Genomic DNA, 22,049 nt, shown 5'->3' with positions numbered 1-22,049 from the left:
AGGGAACTACAGACCAGTATCACTTACCAGCATCACATGTAAAATCCTAGAACACATAATATGTAGCAACATCATAAACCACTTAGACAAACATAATGTCCTCACACCATACCAACATGGCTTTAGGAAATATAGATCATGTGAAACACAACTAATAGGACTAATTGATGATTTTTAAAAGGTTTAGATAATAGTGAACAAATAGATGCTATCTTACTAGATTTTTCTAAGGCTTTTGACAAAGTTCACCACCATAGTTTGCTTAAAAAATTAAAATATTTCGGCATTAATGGTCCACTGCATCAGTGGATTAAAGACTTTCTGATAGGGAGAGAACAAACTGTAATAATAAATGGCTCTAAATCAACACCGATAACAGTAAACTCAGGTGTACCTCAAGGTACAGTCTTGGGTCCACTACTATTTTTAATTTACATAAATGATTTACCAAATTGCATTAGTTCAGGAACAAAAGTCAGATTATTTGCAGACGATTGCATAATATATAGAACAATAAAAACAACACAAGACACAGATATTTTACAAAGAGAATTAGATGAATTACAGAAATGGGAATCAAATTGGAGCATGTCTTTCCACCCAGAAAAATGTCAGTTGTTAAGAGTAACAAAAAAACTAAAACAAATTAATTCCACTTATCTTATTCATGGCAAACCAGTATCACAGACTAAAAACGCAAAATACCTAGGTGTTATAATAAATGAAAAACTATCATGGAATCCACATATTGATGAAACTACAAAAAAATCAAACAAAGCATTAGGATTTATTAAAAGAAATTTCTATAAATCAAATAAGAACATAAAACTAAAATGTTACTTAACCTTGGTTAGGCCAATAATAGAATATGCATCCTCCGTTTGGGACCCCTCAACTCAAGAAAACATTAAGAAACTGGAACAGACACAAAATAGAGCAGTGAGATTCATAACAAACGAATATTCACTTTTAACTAGAGTAACACCTTTAGTAAAATCACTAAATTTAGAAAACCTTCAGGACAGAAGGCTCAAAAGTAAAGTAGCAATCATACATAAAACACTGAACCATAATCTTCAAATACAAAAACAAAATTTAATAAAATACTCAGAAAGACACAAAGATAAAGGCACATTCCTCGTCCCATTTGCTAGGACAAATTTGTACAAATACTCCTTCTTCCCTAGTGCTATTAGAGCATGGAATGGGTTGCCTGAGCTAGCCAGGAAAACCAGTGACTTGGCAGAATTTAAGTCATTGGTTAATATGCATGACTAAATGCATGACGCGTAGGACGTAATCCTCTTTTTTTTTGAAGTAACGTCTGTATTATATAAGATAAGATAAGTGCAGAATTCATTTTCATAAGTATTGTTTACGCACCTATTTTTTATACTAGAGGCCTACCTATAAAAAAAAGTGCATTATTGACCATAGGTCATCTTCCTACATGAATGAATTTTTATATAAGGTTTTTGCGAGCCCTGAGTATGTTGTAATAGGCCACACATTTTTTTAAGGGGTTTATAGCAGGTCATCATGGGGTCTAATATGGCTGTTGTGATCCTGTTTCTAATACCTATCTTCGTTTTTGATTCGGTCTTTGTAAAGCAACTCAGTTCCATTACTATATACGAGTCTTCTCTCTAATTCTGCTGATTTTTAAGCATTATAAAAATACGGGCATGACCAAGTATCGCATCATTCTGATTTAGTGAAGAGAGTTAGCCCTATGCTTTTTTTCTTTCAAGATTGTTTCGAGTGTTGCAAGTGCAGCTGTGGACGTCAATTCAGTCTATCTATCCTAGTAGGCCTAGTGCTACAGCCCGTGGAGGGCTCTGGCCTGCTTCAACACATCCTGAGTCTTTCGTATCCATGCCAGAAACCCAAGCTGAGGTGGATCTGCCTCCATACATCATCAATCCATCACATTCGGATCTGCCTTTGGGTCAAACAGCGCGCATGTGTGTATGGAGGATTTCATGTGAGATCGAGTTGATGGTGATTAAGTGCACTGAACATGTGTTCTAAAAAAAAAAATAGCCGCAGTAACGAGAGGCGAGATTGAGTTATATAGTTTCTTTCTTTCTTTAAAAGGACTATTTGATCACAAGTTTCGTCTGCTATATCGACATCAGTTCCAAGCAGAGAAAGGAGATGTGGAGCACAGGAAAAGTGAAACCAAATTTAATGCCACAAGGAGGACAATAGTTATAAGGCTTCATGGAAGAAATTAGATGATAGAACTAATTGAAGCTTAATTTCCTATATTTTAACATGCTATTTTTCTATTTTTTACTGCCTTTACCATTGCATGGCTATAAATTCTAAACTAAAAACTGTCACAAAAGCATTGGCCATTGGTCCTTTCCCATACATAGCCTATAGTATAGTAAAATCATTCATTTTAGAAACTCTTCAGCATATAGAAGATTTAAAAGTGCAATCGCAAGAACATCGCTATATTATGTTGTGAAGTCTTACCATCGTATATTCATGATAAAGAACAGACAAAATTGGCGAGAGATTTCAAGAAATCTGCTTCTGTAAACAACTCATTTCTCAGATAGCCTACATATAGAAGGGTAAAGAGAACCATTGCTTGGTAGATAATGACAGAGCATTTTATATCTCCACAAGGTTATCACCTTATCTTAAAAGTGACATACTTCATTTCAAAATCAATACTATCATCGTCAACCTTTAGTGCCTTAGTTTTCAATTAATCCTGCTACTTTATTTTGGTCACTATTGTTTGTATGTTGAATTTGTTTTTACAGACAGAGGCGACATTGAGGGAAATCAAGGCGAATGTGGGTACATCATCAGCCCAAGTGGACTTGGTTTTGGTGACTCTGTTAGTTGGACAATCAATGGAGCAGCAGGGACATATATCACATTAGTGTATTTATTTTTCTCAGAAACATATATTTACATGGCTCCTGAGTCGAAAGACGATGGATGCTCCTAGATAAATTAATGGTTTTGGTTTCTTGGGCATTGGAGATTGTTAGCATTTTTTCAAATTTAGGGTCATTATTTTTTAAAACACTCACCATGCATTATGTATGATTGTTTTCAGTTAAATACCTGACTCATTTAGTATCAGAAAGAGAAAGTCATAACATCTTTAATTACTTCCTAATCCTACATTGTAGATCAAACTATTTTTGTTTCTTGTTCAATTCTTCAGACAAACACAACAGAGACAAAAAAACAACAGCAAAAAACCCAAACTTTAATTTAAGGATTTTGTTTTGTAGAATATTTTAAGTTATGCAAAATACTTGCTATAGACTGTCTTGTTATTTGGTATGCACACTGGACTATCATTTTGATAATCACATGTTTGAACCTTGCATGCTACCATCCCTTGCTGCCCTATGGGAGGTTTAGGCTAAGTGATAATAATCTTCAATTTTGAAGGAAAATTTGAATTTTGTAAAACAAACAAAACTACAATTATGCTTTCAAAGTCATTGAGTTATAATTTGCTATTCAGTATCTACTAACTGAAAAAAAAAAAAAGCTAACATTTCATATCAATGATAAATTCTGAAATGCTTCATTTCTTAATTTCTATCAGTTTATTTATTTTCTTTATAAGCTTACTTGACATGGACATGGATTCCAGCAGCTGTGCTAACAATTATTTGATGATTGTTGAAGGGTCTACTGCTCTGCTAAACAAAATATGTTATGCAAACAATAAAACTACGGCATATTTTGCTTCAAAGTCTGCACAACTTACAGTCAGTTACGGAGCAGTTAGCGGTGATTACAGAGGATTTAGAGCTGTCTATTACATTCGGAGTAAGTATTTTTTATGATCTACAATTAATATAAAAAAAACAACAAAGTTTATATTAAAAAAATTCACATTTATAGCTATATATATCAATATAATATTGTTACGATATCTCTCCTAATCAGCACTTCTATAAACACTGCTCAACACAACACATCTAACACAAGAACTTGACAATACGAGTTCCAAATAATCTGGTACTTCAATAATGAGTAAATAAAAATAGCAATACTAGACCATTGGCAACACAATCAACTACTACAAATGTTACACTGTACATCATGAAACTGCTGTACTAAACTCTACTGTCTCTATCTCTTCCTGGACTCACTCAAGAACTCCACCAGGGCCGACTTCATGACTGACTAACAGTCCCGGTATCCTCGCTGTCCTGTACTGAACTGCCCTGCATGCTTACACACTGTCTCACGTCCCCAAAGGCTTCTGATCACATGACCATAACACGGGTCATATTCATGTACAAAGTTCACGCCAGTATTGTCCCTTCTCCATGGATATTGCAGCTATCTAAACTGTGTTATTGGTCGTGCTATATATGTCAGCTGATCGTACACTGTTTACCCCTTTTGGATCACCAATAGGGTTAAAACAATATTATTTTTTCCCTTAACCAATATCATACTAAATACATTAATTACCAGTAATGAATTGGCTAATTGGTTAATTTTCTAAATTGATTCATGTATTGTTAGAAACCATAAGTAGTTGTTTAAAGATTCAACTTGATCCATGAATGGGTGAGGGAGAAATAATGTGTTCTTCTTCTTCTAGCCAGCTTTATTGCTGCTGAGCTGTGAGCTCTTTTGCAGACTGTGCCAAGGAAAAAAAGTGTGCTGTTTTCTTCAGTTGTTCAGCACTGCCCTACAGGGTGTTGGTTATGTTGGGCTGTAGTGGAAGTAGGGTCTGCCTAAGGTGGATTAGGGAGGGGCATTCAAAGAGCATATAATATGTGTAATTTAGTATAGACAGACAGAGTGAGTTGATATAAGCTTTGCGAAATGACACAAACTCCTATGAGGATATTACATATCAGTTATTTAGAGTTAAGAAATGTTTACATACATGGTCTGTGCATTATACTCTATGGAGAAACAGTTACTTGTTGCTACACCAAATGTAGCTCATGTTACATTTTTTTTTCTCATTTGAATGACTAATCTCATTTCTTAATTTTGCATCTCTTATGGTTTCTTTGTTTTCTTGAGTGGAGGGCATACTCTAAAAAAGTTCTCACAAAGACTTTAATTTACTTTTATTTTAATTTTTAAAAATTTGATTTTTAAATATCTCTTTTAATAAACCCTAATGCTTTGTTTATATTTTTATATGATCGGGTCTAAAGGTAGATTCCATGATAACTGTTAATTTATTGTAACAACTTGGAGGTGAGTGGGTGAGTGGTAAAGCTCTTGGCTTCTGAAATGGGGTCCTGGGTTTGAAACCTGGTGAAGACTGGCCTTTTAAATTTTTTGTTCTTCTTAGGGCGCCTCTAAGTTCACCCAGCTCTTAGGGTACCTGACATAAGTAGGGGAAATGTTAAGGTGGTTGGTCATTGTGCTTGCCACATGATTTCCTCCTTAATCGTGGTCAACAGAAACAGATGACCTTTCTATCATCTGCCCTATAGATCTCAAGGTTTAAAGGGAAATTATTATAACACCTTGGTATTTTCATCAAATTATCCTAACTTTTTTTTTTGAGATCTAAGTATAACAGACCGATTCATAAGGTTTCTTGTAGGTTGTAAATTATAAGATTTAGAAGACTGATAGCTTGATAAAGAATAACAATATATGTTTACATAGGGGTTTCACTAATAATAATGACTGTTTGTAATTTTTAGTTTATTAATTACAAATTTTAAACAAAAAAAAATTAAATGCGCCTCAATTACCTTTTGATGTTATTATATCTGCATCTATACATATATCTTCTCAATCATTTTGATAATTAAAATTGTCCTATAAATCCATGTTAAATTAAAGTCTTTATTAAATTAACAAAAGCTTAAACCTCAATTATTTATATGCACCATTGCTAAACTAAATTTTTATAATGTTCCTAAAATTTAAGATATGACACATTTTGTTTTCAGGCGAGTCAAGTGAGTTAACTGAGACAGCTGGATACATAGCTAGCCCAGGTTATCCTGTCTCCTATAATGAAAAGGCTAGTTATGTTTGGGTTATCACTGCACTATCAGGAAATACCATAACTTTGAGGTTAGTGCACCAGCTTAATATGCTTGTGAAATTATCTGTACTGATACCTCAACTATGTTTTTGGTTTAACTCAGTACTAAACTGTTTCTTTAAGTGTAAGTTACTATATACTAACAAAGGTTGGGATGGCCCTAAATCAAAATCTAATTTATATTATATAACCCGCAATCCATATTTTATTATGAATGAAGAAAAAAATGACATATTTATAAATGTTTAATAATAATAATAATATTAATAATAATCTTTATTATCCATAAGGAAATTTGTCTTACAATTTGTGCATTGCACAAAAAAAAAAAAAAAAAAACATTATAACTATAGAAAACCAAAACATACATTCACACTCACTGATAATTTACATGCGAAAACTTTAAGTATCCAATTTAATCCTGTTTCATCTTTGAAATAGAACACCATTCATAGTTTTCACATTATGCATCTGCAGCAAGAGCGATTCTAAACTTTATTTGAGTCAATGACATCTTTGACAATTCTGACAGTCTTCCTGGCATAAAAAACTGTCTAATCTCTCAAGAGCAACATACCATACTTCTGTTAAATTCTTTTGCTTGAATAAAACAAGCCCACCATAAGACGTCTTTCAAGGATCAAACCCATTACAACTGTACATGCCATACTGCCTTCAAGCACAGTTGAATCTCAGCTAGATCTACTTCTTTCAATATAACTGACAAAAATGTGAGGGCCTCATTTACACCACTATAGAAACAAAAAATAAAATGATTTATCTTATTGCATTTTATTTTTCTATATTTCTAACACAGTGTGCAAGGAAATACTGAGGGAAACTATGACTTTGTTAATTTATATGATGGAAGTAATCGAATCCAGAGCTTAACAGGTGTCATAACCCTTCAATCTTTTTCATCTACAACAAACACAATGCGAATAGAGTTTACTTCAGACCATTCTGTATCTTATTCAGGTTTCACAGTTTCATATGAAGTGTACGGTATGTGTTTTTAAATGATAAATTTACCGTATAAGCCTTAACCTTCTTATTGGAAATCTTTTAAAGTATTTAAAAAATTTCTAAGCTTTAATGTATTAGTTTTAAAATAAGTCATACATTACTTATTTATTATGCATTTTTTTCATTTCATTTTATTTTTATATTTACAAGAACTGTTAAAGTTTTAAAATCCATATTTTGTAGCTTTGCTTATTTTTTTCAGTTTAGTTATTGTATAGCTTCTCTTACACTTTATATTATCATAGTGGAAAAAATCGTACATTTTTTTTTACAATGTCAAAATAACTAGCAGGGTGAGATTTTGGTCACCAATCACTTGTAATCTTACAAGTTTCCTAATTGTTTTTACTAAAAAAATATGCTTTATAATAAATAATACTTGCCCTTCTAATGTCTTGAGATTGAGTCAACTGTTTTCAAAAGTTTTTCACTTCAGAATATGTTCAAAAACAAAACTAACATGGTGTGCTCAAGATATGAGCTGTGTTAAAAAACTCACAAGGCTCATCTTAATTGTAAGAACAAAACAAAAAAGAAATTTGTGAAAGGAAAAAAAAATTTGATTGGAGAGTATTGCAATGTGAAATAGTAAGAACAAGAGAACTTAGACTTGTAGTCTGTCCCCAGGGATTTGGGAAATAATCAAACAATGCCTTAAAAAAAATTGGCTGACTCTTTAAATTATCTAGCTAATGTTTTTTTAATAACACGGTTAAGATATTTGGTACAATCTAATTTTAGGTCTGTATGGTGGCTTATGTAACAGCTCGGAGACTTGCAGAGAGGGACTAACATGCAATGGGAATGTATGCTCTTGTTCTGCTTTCGAGCACTATGAACAGTCTACAAGCACATGTAAAAATTGTACGTTTTTTTGTTCTATAATTATCACATTATTTTAAATTTCTCTAATTGTTCCAGGGTTAAATCATGGTTATTTAACAAAGATAAGAAATCAAAAGTATACTTTTTAAATACAATAATAATCAATAATAATAACTCAAGCTTTCATCTCTTCACAGAATTAGTAGTTCCTCCTTTGCCATGCAGAATGTTGACTTGTAAAAGTACAAACCTATTTCTCTTCTTTTCCTGGTATCTGATACCTAGCATTTTTCTGTAGCATTTAGTCTCAAATAGGACGTAGGATGTAATTATCTTATTTTTTTAAGAAACGTCTGTAAAATATAAGATAAGAAATGCTTAAATTCAATAATCTTAATGCCGGGATATTAGTTTATAATTGCCATTGTCAAAATGTTTCTGGCACAGAATTTGAAGATTTTAATTTTGACATCTTCTTACGAAACAGTATATGCATGTATATATATATATGTTTTGTCAGAAGAATGTCAGAAAAGAATTAAGAAACATCTAATGCACTTAAGTATAACTATTTAAAAAAAAGATTTAGAGGTCAAGTATGTTTAATTCAAAGACTATTTACAATACACCAGAGCACTAACAAGTGTAACTTAGTGTGTAATAACGAGGGACTTCTGTGCCGCTTACAAGTTTGCACGTAACACTATCCATCCATCCCAATGGCGCTACAGCTTTTGGAGGGCTCTGGTCAGTCTCAGTACATCTCTCCATTTAGATCATCTCCATGCCCTAACCCCAATCTATTGTAGGTCTGCCTCCGTATCCTCAATCCATCGTATTCGTGGTCTGCCTTTGGGCCACCTGCCTTTTAGTATACAATTTTTGCTCCACATGTATCACTAAGTTTTCTTTCTTATTATTGACAACATGAATATCTAATTTAACTTGCATTCATGATTTTGTTTGGTAGTTCTCTGTAATCATACAAACCTTTTTTAAGTATAGAGATGTATGTGGCAAAATATGTAGGTCGCAGCTGGGGCTGCCTAGCCACATGAAATACTGGATTCCTCATTAATCTTCACAGTTGAAGACAAGCCTTATTATTATTATGTATGTTCATGTCATGTAACTTATGGCAAGGTTTTTTTGTTGTTTTTTTTTACTTAATAGACACTACTTATGGCAACAGATGCAGAACTACATGTTTGCCAGGACTGACTTGTTCTGAAGACCTATGCGGTTGTACAAGTAGTCAGTATTACAATCACATTGATGGCACCTGCAACACTAGTAAGTTTATTTTGATTGATGAACAGGCCACTTTTACAGACTGACTTGCTCAACCCACAGAAGTCTTTTTACAGCCATCTCATAATAGAAAAGCATGCTTAAAGTAGACAAAGGAAATGGTTCAAGGATACTCTCAAAAAGTTCCTATAAGCTTTCTACATAGTCCTCCATACTCACATGAAGAAGAAAATAAATGCCTCGCCATACCCTGGATGACAAGTCTTCATAGCTATCTAAGGACAAATTATATTGAATTATTGTCAGCAAGCTGAATAAGATTAGGCATCACTGATTTAAATAATAAAATAAATCTTAGATACATAGTTTGAACATGCTCTGCTCTGAGCTGAAACTAATGGCATTCGTCACTGTATTCTAGATGAACACCAGAACTCAACATTTCAAAAATTTTCTTGCTGTTTTAAGACTTAATTTAAGTGTACATTGTGCTATAGAAATTTAATATGTAAATAATTTTTAGTATTTTACTAGTAGGAAGAAAATATTATTACTTACATAAGTTTATCTTCATACATAAAGAAAAAATGAAAATCTATAAATACCCATCTTTGCTCACACCATATAAGACAAGCACATTTTTCCATTTTTTTTTTATTATTATTAATAAAAGAAATACAATTAACAATATTACAAAACACAATTTTTTTTTAGAACAAATACAGCATTGGAAATGTTTTTGAGTTTTTAATTTAGTATTTGTTCTATAGAGTGTAAGGAAACTCTTTTCCCAACAATATAGAACTAAAGATCTAATCCAAGATTTATTATTGTATTTTTAGCATCAAGAGCGTAAAAAAGTTAAGCTTCTATTTTTTTTCTTTCTCTTATATTCTGCCTGATTCTCTTTCTCTGCCTCTCTAATTCTTTCTTTCATTGTCTTTCTCCCATCATAACATTCTAATTTGTTTTTCTTACTTTCTCATTCTTTTCTTTCTCTTTTCTCATTTATGTCATTCTCTTTCAATCTCTCTCTTCTCTCTCTCTCTTTCATTCTCTTTCTCTCTCTTCCTCTTTGCCTCTCTTTTTCATGTTCTTTTTTTTTTCTCTTTATTATAATAAGAACGAAATTGTCTTCGTCTATTATTTAAAGGTTGCTCCCCTCACACTGTAATAAAAAAAAATGTGTAATGAAATTAATGTCCTACCCTTTCTTTTGTTTCAGAGCTGCCCCACGGAAGTAATTGTTCTTTATCTGAAGAGTGTGCTCCAGGCTTACTTTGTTACAACTCATTATGTCGTTGCTCAACAAGTCAGTACTATGATACTTCATCTACTAGCTGCAAGAGTGGTAAGTAAACTTAATTTACCATCAGGACATTTTGAAACAAGTAAGATCAAATAAAAAAATTTTCCCACTTAATTAAATTAATGGTGGTCTATGTATTCTCATTCTCTTGTAAAGCTTTGTGCTTGCATGGAGTCTTTCCAGTGAGCTTTGGGCAATCATTAATCTAGACTCTAGTCTTTAATATTTTACATTTGTATATTCCAAAACATTCTTGGAACTTACCCTTGCTGCTCATCAACAGTCAAATTAATGTATCTAAACCAAAACTTCAAGTTTTATTAAGACAGTGTTTAAAATGTTTATGTACATCTATTAATTTATTAGTATGATTATTGAATACAAATAAATATTTTAGTAGATCACGGTAATTCCTGCTGAAGCCAGGGGATGTAATGTATTAAAAAAAATCTTTTCATTGATAAGATGTAAGCTAATTTTAATTCTAAATTGACAAAAGTTAAAAGATAAGTTATAATGGTCAAACCAGAGTTTTCATTGTGTGTTAAATTTTCTAGTGATTTTTTTTTTTCAAAGATATAAGCCTACATAAACTCAACTTTTTAGGAATATCCTAAGAGCCATTTTCAACATACAAGAATTTTTTCCTTTCAACTTTTTAAACCCTAAAAGAGAGGAAAATAGTAGGAATTATAACTATTTAATGTGACTAACCAATGTATTCATTTCAGCTAAGAGATCTGAAAGAAATAATACAAGTGATCTTCAATAATTAAATGCTGCTTTTTTCTCTGTGGCTGACAGGTGTTCTATATGGAGAAATCTGCACTTCAGAAGTTCACTGCGTAGAAGGCGTACAGTGCATACTAAATATATGTAACTGTTCATCAACTGAATATTTTGAAACATCACTAAGAACTTGTGAAAATAGTAAGTCACTAAATAACAGGAAAGACAAGGTTCAAGCATGGACACAATGGTAGTTAACCATAATTTTAGCAAAACAAAACAACACTGACATTGATGGTGGGCAAAAATTATTATAAACCTTAAAAAAAATAAAAATAAATATGTAATTGATTCTACAAAAAATCAAAAGAGATTAGATGAAATCACATTGTAGAACCCCCATTGGCCAGGATTGTAACAGCATGCACACTGTCTTTCTCTATGCTGTCCAGTCTTCCTACATACTTTAATTGATATCTGTGGTTCTTATGTCTTGCTTGCAGACATCTCTATAAAGTTAGTCTTGGTTAGCCCTTGGGTCTGACTCCCTTCACAAGCTCAGCATACATGATATTTCCATGGTTACTATGTATGTAAATCTTACATTGACTACAGCAGAGAGTAAGGTGAAATAAAGGTTCCCTGTTAGATAATTAATAATGCAATAATAATAAGGCTAGTCTTCGAGCCCAAAGATTAGTGAGGAATACAGTACAGGGCAAGCATAACCATTGTCCGCAGGTGGTCAATTTAGATTTTCTTTTCGTCTTCTGCATTTGTCCTCAGCAGCAGATTTTCTTTTGGTCTCAAATGTGTATCCCGCGGCCTTCGTGAGTGATCTCCAGCTGTCTCGTTCCGACGCTGCATGCAGCCAGGTGCTTTCTTCTATGTCAGCCAAGGTAAGCTGACGCCTAAGCTGGTCTTTGAAGCGTTTCCGTGGGGCGCTTCTGTTACGTGGACCACCTTTTAGCTCACCAAAAAAGACTGCATTTGACATACATTTATCTCCCATACAGGTTACATGCCCTGCCCAGGGTAGCTGTCCATACCGGCGTTCGCAATAACATTCAATAACATGAACACAAAATAATTTAATATTGGGACGAACTTGATATATTGGAAATTATATACAACTATTAAAATGTTCAAACATTCAATATTGTGATTCTAAGGAGCTGTTTATGGAAGCACCTGTACTTCACAAAATCAATGTGTAGAAGAATTACTATGCCTGTCAAATGTCTGTAACTGTTCGTCAACTCAATATTTTGATCAATCTACTCAGACTTGCAATGACAGTAAGTAACATTTTTTCTTATTGTTATTCCAAAACATTTCTATTTACTGAGTTTTTATAATTGACCAAAAATGTCTTTAATATTCAGTTTGTTTTTCTTATACACTTTGTTTTTATAACATTGCTATACTCTAACTACTGGGATAGTTAGACTGCATCAATCGGAATTAATTTTTAAGAGAAAACACTTAAAACCTTGAAAAAGTATCTTAAGCAGTGGCCAATTACACCCAATTCTGTGAAATTCTGCAGATTGGCACCAAAATAATTCAAATATATGTGAACATTAAACCATGGACCAACTCAAATATAAAAGAGAAAAAAGACATTGAGTGTATTGGTAACATGCAAAAAAGAAAAATAGCTCAGTAAAATCTCAATGTTCCTCTTGAGGAGGGGAGGAAAAGATTACAATAATTCAAGTAACATGAGCTAGTCATATAATTTGGTAAACAGTGGCAGAAGTTTTGTTACAAAGGATGAACAATTATCATTAACTCAAAGACTTCTACTGTTTTTTTAACATCACCTTTAAAGACTTAAGCCCTCAAAGACTTATCTGTAGATAATTGTCTTGAAAGATCAAGTGTAAAACATTTTCAAATCATCAGTCCAATTGAAGCTTTGTGGTCCTTATGGAATAAAAGAGTTGATTTTGAATGTGCGGAACAACAGGCTGAACATTTTATAGATATTTTCTCTATTTAGTCCATCAGCCATAACATTCAATCTGTGTGGAAGTGGTCCATAATTATACTCGTACCAAACATTGTCATACTAAGGGAAAAGAATGACTATACATCTGTATCACTAACTTCAATTATTTAGAATTTTTTTTTAAGTTTTAAATAATGACTTTCTTACAAAGATTGACCCATTCCAATTTTGATACCAAAGGAAACAGGTGTAGATGATATCATACTATTCATTTTAAATTCTATCTATGAACACCTGGACTCAACAAACATTTAGATAATATTATTTTTCTTTTAATTTTTTCATCCATTTTTAGAAAACAAATTCATTTTCTTATTAAAAAAAACAAAACAATGAAGATTAGTCCATACATAATACTATAGACTAATGTGTTTTTGAAGGACACTTTAAAAGGTTAGGGTGAACAGCACAACATCGCAACATCTAACATATGTATACTTAACAAGGGTGCCCCTTGGGCTGTGATATCTCCATTGTGGTATATGTGGGAAGCGTGGTCGACAGGCCAAGTGCGCTTGAACTTGGCTTGGCTTGGCTACCTAGAAGGGGGCTTGAAATTCGACACCCGACTTGGGCAGAGTTGTGTTTACTGAGCGCTTAAAGGCAGCACGGAAAACCAACTTCTAGATACCCCCTCCCCCCAGTGGTCCACAAATGAGATTGGACAAAAGCGCTCTGAGCATGCTATAAGCATGAAAGTAGCGCTATATAAAAGCTATAAATATATATGTTATATACTGGTGATCTTTGATTAGATACTCATTTTCATTGTTTAACAAATTGCTTGCTCTGCTCTCAGAGAGCTTGGATATATATAACTAAAAGAAAAAAATACTGTAATAACAAATTTATTGTTGATTTTAAACACACACAAAAAAACAATGGTAAGGAAAAAAGAAAGAAAGTGGTGTTGTTTCAGTAAGTGTCTACTAAGGAAATGTCTTTCTTTAGTGTTCATGAATGGACCTTGTTAATATTATACCATGCTCACATTTGCATATTTTAAGTTTCAACATCTATGCCTGGTTTAGCAATCAGAACATTACAAAAACAAACAAAAAAATTATAAAACCCTAAATGAATAATCAAAGGCTACAAACAAACCAAACTTGGATACTTATTTGAGAAAAACATTGTGAAGAAGGCTTAAAATATTTTAAACATAAAAAAACACTAGACTGGATTCTAACATTTTACGATTAGCAACCACAAAAAAAACAAATAGATACAATAATTATTTAATCCCCAGACTTTTAAATCCTTGAATAAAATACTTTCTGACGTAAATTTTTAAATGTAATGTTAAAAAGGAACTGTTGTAGCAACTTATATTTTTATTTATTTTGAGTGTTATCATATAATTCATTTGCTCTTAAATAATTGCTGTGTGTAATGCGGATTAACAAAAAAATTTCCTAAAGGATAATAAAGATTAATTTGTCTTTTTTTTAATAGTCCAGGTTTCGAATCCCGGTTAAGACTGGGATTTTGAAACCCAGCATTCCACCCAACTCCAATGGGTACCTGACTATAGCTGGGAAAAGTAAATGCAGTTGGTTGTTGTGCTGGCCACATGACATCGTAACATCATCTGCCTGAAAAGGGAACTTAACATCTTTTACTATTATTTTTACTCTTAATATAAATTATAAATAGTTGTGTAAATCTTAACAAAGAACACTTGTTCATTTACTTATTAATATATTCACTTTTTTCTTCAGGACTATCCCATGGCAACTTTTGTAACACTACTGAACAGTGCATGTCAGGTCTTGATTGTAATGGAATAATGTGTGTCTGCTCTGCAACAGAATACTACTATGAAGAATCATGCAAAAACAGTAAGTGAAGACATATATAATTGCTGGGTGGAGAAGTGATCAGTCTCACAATAAGATACTTTGACCATAAGCCTTATTCTTTTTATTTATATAATCAACACATGATTATAAGGGACTTTCACCCTTATAAAGAGAAAGTTTATAAAAATAGTAAAATCTAGAATGTATCTGGTAATGCATATATGACCATATCTTGTAAGAAAATAATGAAAAATGGGTATACATTTCTATACATAGATATATGTTATTTTTTCTGATGACTTGGATAAAAGATTGTAAGAAAAAAGATAAAGAAATGTAAAATTATATCTTTTTTTAAAAAATGTTTTTTACATATATAGTTGGCCTAATTTAGTCCCGAATGACTATGGTTCATTTCATAGAAATGAGTTGGTCATTTAGCTCTCTCTATATATTGTTAAGGCTTCCGCGCGGTTTTGATTCTTGGCAATCTGTCTAGTGTAGATCTGACTGGAAGTAACGCTGAACTCAACTACTTCAGTAACACCGGCGAAAGGCCGAAACAATCAAATATGTAGTCGACGCTGATATGTTGTTCTACAAATATGTTTAATACTCAAGAAGGGAATCGTCCGATGTCAGTTATGTCGTACTCAAGTCTACTATTCTACAAGAAGTGTCTTCCTTTTAGCATCACTTAGAGCGTTCTTATTTTTTAAAGATCTGTCACGTCACTTGTCGCTAATTAAAACTTTCCCCTTATTCCCGAAACAAGTAACTAATTCCTAATCATGTCATAACAATATTAAGTTTACCAGTTGCTTATGAAACAAAAGTGGCATGCATGTCACTAAGAAGTGAAAAAGTTGGAATTGAGGCTTCATTCATATGTTGACGATTATTGATGCTTTTAAAAGCTTAAATAAATAGAAATCACTAGAATTGTACTTTAAAAGAATAGGTATTTTAATTTAAATTAGTTTCACCTTAATATTCAACATGTGCCATCAATGAAGCATGAATCTAATGGAAAGTTTTGGCTTATGGAAGAAAGAGTGTCTCTTTCATGATTTAAACTTCTTTTACTGTTTATATTTATAACTGTTTATTTTCACAAGTTTATTTAGCTTCTACTGCAGAGAATACTCTTTCAGAGTTACTGCATGAAATCCTTTTCTGTGATTAACTCTCGGCTGCGTGTCTACCATTGTTGTATCTAACAATTCTGTTCTAAATCTAATAGTGCCATCATTGTCCTTTATATTTAGTTTTCACATTGATAGTTCAATAAATTGTACTCCCATTAGATGGATTCATATCATTGCCTTATATGCCATTTTGGTTTTTATAGCAATAGATTATTTTCATTGTTACTGTGTGTGTAAATAAATCCTGCATTGACTATGGAATAGTGTAAGGAGACAAATCTTGAGGATCTCTTGAATAATGCAACAATAAATATAAATATTTATTAAATACCATGAAGAATTATCAAATTTTAAATATTTGAAATTCAATTGCACAGCTTAATATCAAAATATTCAATATGCTGAAGCTGTATATTCATGATGGAGATTTTTAAGGGAATAGCTGTACCTCTCACAATTAGTGTGTAGGATTATTATGCCTATTGAAAGTCTGTAGCTGTTTATTCACTCAAAATATGATTGAGGAACTTGGAATTTAAGTTGTTTTTTTTTTCCAATATTTCTTTTGATTAATTCTTTATGATTGTTCTTTTATGGGTACACACATATATTTTTTAAAAATATTTAATGTTCAAAATTTTGAATAGTTTGGGCAATCTTAATGATGAAAACATTTTACTTATTAATATTTTTTGCATTGTTCTTCAGGATTATCCCATGGTAATTTTTGTAACACCACTGAACAGTGCATTTTTGGTCTTGAATGTAATGGAACAATGTGTGTCTGCTCTGCAACTGAATTTTACAACAATGAAACATGTAAAAACAGTAAGTGAAGACACTTAATTGAAAGCTCTTCAACTATATATTATAAAGAATGGATTACTGGGTGGAGAACTGATCAGAGTGAAAATAAGATACTGTGACATTAAATTTTGTTCCTTATCATTATAACATTACCCATGGCAGTCTGCATCAAAAGTTGGAGAAATTTACAGGTTACATCTCAGGTTGCATTGTCTGAAACCCTAGGATAATGATATGAATAAGTGAATATAACATACCACGTATATACAGTTTCCTTCGGTTTTAGAAATAGAATTTAGTCCAATGAGAACATTTCTAGCGATGTGGCACTTATATAAGTTACAGTGATTCTGCATACTTAATTCCTTTTCTTCAATAAGGAATCCTCATATTTTACTGTAGTCATTTTTTTCTAAAAGTTATTTTTTTCCTAATCCTCCTATAGAAATAATAACATTATTTTTAAGCCAGCAAATCTTAATTAACTCCCATTAGATGACTTTATATATTATTTCTATATTTAGAATTGTGGTGTTTCCAGGATTATTTCCTTTAATTCTATATATATATATATATATATATATATATATATATATATATATATATATATATATATATATATATATATATGTAGATTAGTTTTCATTACATACTGCGGCATAGAGTAAGAACTAAAAATAAATGTTTTGTTACTTTTTGGATAACTAAAGAATGCAATAACAATATATACAAAGAATACTTGAACATCATGAAGAATTAAAGAATGTTAAAATTAAAAATTCATTAATTCTATTAAAATATTAACATGTTAAATATTATATCATTTAGGAGTTGTTTATGGAAGCAGCTGCACTTCTGAAAATCAATGTGTAGAAAGATTACTATGCCTGTCAAATGTCTGTAACTGTTCACCATCTCAATATTTTGATAGATCAACTCAAACTTGCAAAAACAGTAATCAGCATTTTTTTTTTTCAACTTATTTCAATAGATTCAGTCCTTATTTTTTTAGAGTCACAAGACAATAATGATTTAACATTTAAAGAATATACCTTTTCTCTACATGCTTTGTTTTTTTTTATAGAATTAATATGCAGTGAATGTTTGAGTTATAAATGGTTTTGGAAAATTAAAAAAAAAACGTTTTTGCATTTCCATTTGAATATTTTTTCATTGTTCTTCAGAATTATCCCATGGTAACTTTTGTAACACTACTGAGCAGTGCATGCCAGGTCTTCAATGTAATGGAACAATGTGTGTCTGCTCTGCAACTGAATTCTACGATGATGGAACATGTAAAAGGAGTATGTGAAGACATGCATTATGATATAATGATTGCTAGGTGGAGAAATCTGACAATAAGATACTGTGTCTTTAAACCTTGTTTCTTTTATTTATAAAATAAACACATAATAGAAAGCTCTTCAACTGTTCAAAAAATGTATATACAAGTTATGATATAATGGGGGTATATCTCAAAGTGTCCAGCACTTGTTGTTTTCACAGGAAATTTATCTATACGTCAACGGAATAGTGTATTTAAAAAATGAAAAACCAAATAGTTTATCAATTTAAATATGTTCATGCTAACTCAAGCTGTGATGTTGATGAGTTTGCATGGGACAAATCATTAGAGAAGGCCTGAACACTGACCGTTGTAGGTTTGTACGATGTGGCGAGGAGCTATTGGTCTAAACTGCCCACAGAATGTGTCATTGCAGGTCAGTATTCAGGCCTTCTATAACAAATGGTTGAAATTCAAATTTAAGGTAGTATGTATCTGTAAAGTTTCTGTTCCCTTGCTAGATAGTGTCCTTTAAGAATTATCAAAATTTGTTTTAGTCTATATCTAAGCTCATTTAGCATCCAGTTCAGAGAATACTCTAAGTAACAGAACTCCAATCATATTTGTTTGTGTGATTAGCTTTTGGATGAGAACTCTGTCTTCCAGTGTTGTGTCTAGTGATTCTTTTCTAAAAGATATTTCCCTCATTGTCCTATACATTGTTAGACCAAACAATCTCAAATTAGATGACTATATTAATGCCTACTCTGACATTGTGTTATTTACAAGAACAATTATTTCTATGGTTACTATGTATGTCAATCTTACATTGAGAAAATAGGAAAGTTATATTTAGGTTAAGAAATGCATCAATTAAAAATACAAAATGTTATAAAAATCTTGAAAAATTAGGAAATTTTCAAATGTTTGAAATTCCCTTAATAAAGTTTTAAATATTCAATATTATGTCCATTAGGAGTTGTTTATGGGAGTAGCTGCACTTTACAGAATCAATGTCTAGAAGGATTACTATGCCTATCAAATGTATGCAACTGTTCATCAGGTCAATATTTTGATCAATTAAATCTAACCTGCAAGGACAGTAAGCAAGCCTTGTTTTTTTTTTTTTCAAACTTTTCTATTGATTCGATCTTGATATTTCTTTTAATTGTACAAACCATAATTTTTACTATTTAAATTTAATGTTTTGATGTCTTCCTAATATCACTATGCAATGCATGTTAGGCATTATAAATAGTTTGAGCATCCTTAAAAAGAAGAAGTTTGCATTTAGTTTTAATTTTCTTCTTTTGTTTTCAGGATTATCCCATGGTAACTTTTGTAAAACTACTGAACAGTGCATGTCAGGTCTTGGATGTAATGGAACATTGTGTGTCTGCTCTGCGACTGAATTTTATGAGGAGAAAACATGCAAAAAAAGTAAGTAAAATATACATAGAAATGAACTGATTGCTGGCTGGAGAACTGATCAGTTTGACCAAACAGATACTTTGACATTAAACCCTTTATTGTGTTATTTATAAAATAAACACATAGTAAAAAGAGCTTTGACTCTTACAAAAATTTAGATCAGTATTCTAATGGATGGGGTTTTTATGGATGGTTGTTGACTTGTAGCACCAAACTGCTGGTAGACAACTAAATAGCTGTTGGCGAAATCTCTATCTTAACTAATCAAACTTTCAAATAACTTTAATAACTTCTTTAGTGAAAAAGCTTTATAGAACTTTTATTATTATAATATATACAAAATCAAGTTGATATGGGTCAAAAAAATAAATTAACTAGATCAAAGGTTTTTAAATTTCAAATGGCTGCCTGGTCGTGCGGTTTGCGCGCTGGACTGTCGTTTAGATTTATCGATGGTCCAGGGTTCAAACTCTGTCCGTTCCATCCCTAATTGTCCTGCGGGAAGGTTTGGACTAGGAAGTAATTATCTTCAACTCTGAAGGAACATCCGAAACATGTAAAACATTTTACAAACAAACAAAACAAACATTTTTACATAGTCAAAACTTGCCCATGGACCTTTAAGTAAAAAAGCTACATAAAGACAAGACTGCTTTATTGATCCTTATGGAAATTTGTTGTGATTACAAGAACTCTTTTCTCATATAAAGACAACACAACAGAAACATACAACAGACACAACATAGAAAGTTCATTCAGCTACTACACACAGGCATCTTGGTCCTGATCATGTTTCCTGATCAACGAGTGGCGTTGATATAGTCTGACCGAGTGAGGTACGAACGAGTTTTTGTATCGCTCTGTTCTTGTTTTGATTGACAGTAGTCGCCCACTTCGCGACGACCTGACATAGTTCTGATGGAGCGAGTGGCCCTTGTCTTCCAAGATTTTTTCTATTTTCTTTCCTAATACACTTTTGTTCAAAAAGTTCCTTTAAATGTGGTAATATTGTGAGTGTAATTTTTGATGCCCTTTTTATGATGGTTTCTAGACGGCACAACAGGTTAGATGAAGCATTGCCTTACCAACAATTTATTCCCTATGCTAGCAGATTTTATATAGTCGCATTTGTATAAATGCATAGCATATAAATTAGTTTGTCAATAAATTGTACATAATAGACATATAAAACAGTAATGATGATGATAATAAATGCATAGTATATAAATTAGTTTGTCAATAAATTGTACATAATAGACATATAAAACAGTAATGATGATGATAATAAATGCATAGTATATAAATTAGTTTGTCAATAAATTGTACATAATAGACATATAAAACAGTAATGATGATGATAATAAATGCATAGTATATAAATTAGTTTGTCAATAAATTGTACATAATAGACATATAAAACAGTAATGATGATGATAATAAATGCATAGTATATAAATTAGTTTGTCAATAAATTGTACATAATAGACATATAAAACAGTAATGATGGGCAAGTTATTAAAATTATCAGATAAGATAAGCTGGCTTTTAGTGAAGAATATTTTAAAATTGTAAAATTTTCAGATTTCTATGGACACTTTAAGGTTGTCTCTTGGACCTCTTGAGGTTTGTGGATCACAGTTTGAGAACCACTGAACTAAACTATAGTAATAATAGTTTTTTAACAGAATCTAACTCTAACCTTTGAGTCTCATATTCTGAAGCCATCTCTACTAAGACTAATGACAACAATGCTACCTATCTTGCATCATTCACAACCAATTGCTAACATCTTCCCACCATCACCATAGAAACACACACACACTCCATAACCTGGGTTACCTTTGATTTCAAGTTGTTGAACAATTGTGGATTGAACATTACATGTAATAGTGCATTTTAAACATGAAAAAAAAAATATTAAAAAAAGTATTACAGTTTGAAAATGTTCCATCTCCAACTCCAGCTGTACTATTGATGGCCAGTTCCTTTAACATTTTGTAAATTCTTATTTCATGAATCTGTAAAGTTTCTGTCCCACTTGAAAGACATTTCCATTCACTTACAATCAAAAAAGTCTTTTTAGTTTTTCCATATTTTAATGTGTACTTGTATTTTCATTGGATGTAATCATCTCCTGTTTTGAAATATTGTCTTTATTTCATAAGATAAGTCCATCCATTGCAGAGAATACTCCTGCAAGTAACAAACTGAAATATTTCTTTTCTGTGACCAGCTCCCCACTGCAAAATCTGCTTATGGATGATTTGTCTAGTGATTCTTTTCTACAATTTATTGTTCTAAATTTACATTTAACATTGATAGCAAAATAAATAAGATGGCTCTTCATTACCATTGTTGTTTTAGAGTTTCCCAGAATATTAACATGGTTTCTGTGTATTG

The 22,049-nt window shown here is 31.8% G+C and overlaps 1 protein-coding gene across 7 annotated transcripts in view; it reads left to right on the top strand.

Moving 5' to 3' along the window:
• Positions 1-22,049, top strand: part of LOC106075062 (fibropellin-1-like) — a 51,222-nt gene that overhangs the window by 13,774 nt on the left and 15,399 nt on the right. For 6 of the 7 annotated variants that reach the window (XM_056032243.1, XM_056032242.1, XM_056032241.1 and 3 more), the window contains exons 3-17: positions 2,781-2,904; positions 3,608-3,813; positions 5,925-6,051; positions 6,840-7,027; positions 7,790-7,912; positions 9,047-9,166; positions 10,350-10,475; positions 11,238-11,363; positions 12,335-12,460; positions 14,898-15,017; positions 16,835-16,954; positions 17,762-17,887; positions 18,118-18,237; positions 19,195-19,320; positions 19,539-19,658. In XM_056032243.1, the coding sequence (XP_055888218.1) occupies positions 2,781-2,904; positions 3,608-3,813; positions 5,925-6,051; positions 6,840-7,027; positions 7,790-7,912; positions 9,047-9,166; positions 10,350-10,475; positions 11,238-11,363; positions 12,335-12,460; positions 14,898-15,017; positions 16,835-16,954; positions 17,762-17,887; positions 18,118-18,237; positions 19,195-19,320; positions 19,539-19,658 (1,998 nt within the window). The remainder of the gene's footprint in view (positions 1-2,780; positions 2,905-3,607; positions 3,814-5,924; positions 6,052-6,839; positions 7,028-7,789; positions 7,913-9,046; positions 9,167-10,349; positions 10,476-11,237; positions 11,364-12,334; positions 12,461-14,897; positions 15,018-16,834; positions 16,955-17,761; positions 17,888-18,117; positions 18,238-19,194; positions 19,321-19,538; positions 19,659-22,049) is intronic. The other variant, XM_056032240.1, reaches the window with a different exon arrangement.

Source organism: Biomphalaria glabrata, chromosome 6 (assembly GCF_947242115.1).
Source record: "Biomphalaria glabrata chromosome 6, xgBioGlab47.1, whole genome shotgun sequence".
NCBI lineage: Eukaryota > Metazoa > Mollusca > Gastropoda > Planorbidae > Biomphalaria > Biomphalaria glabrata.
The sequence above is the reverse complement of the archived record's forward strand: the minus strand, read 5'-3'. Positions and strand labels throughout refer to the sequence as shown.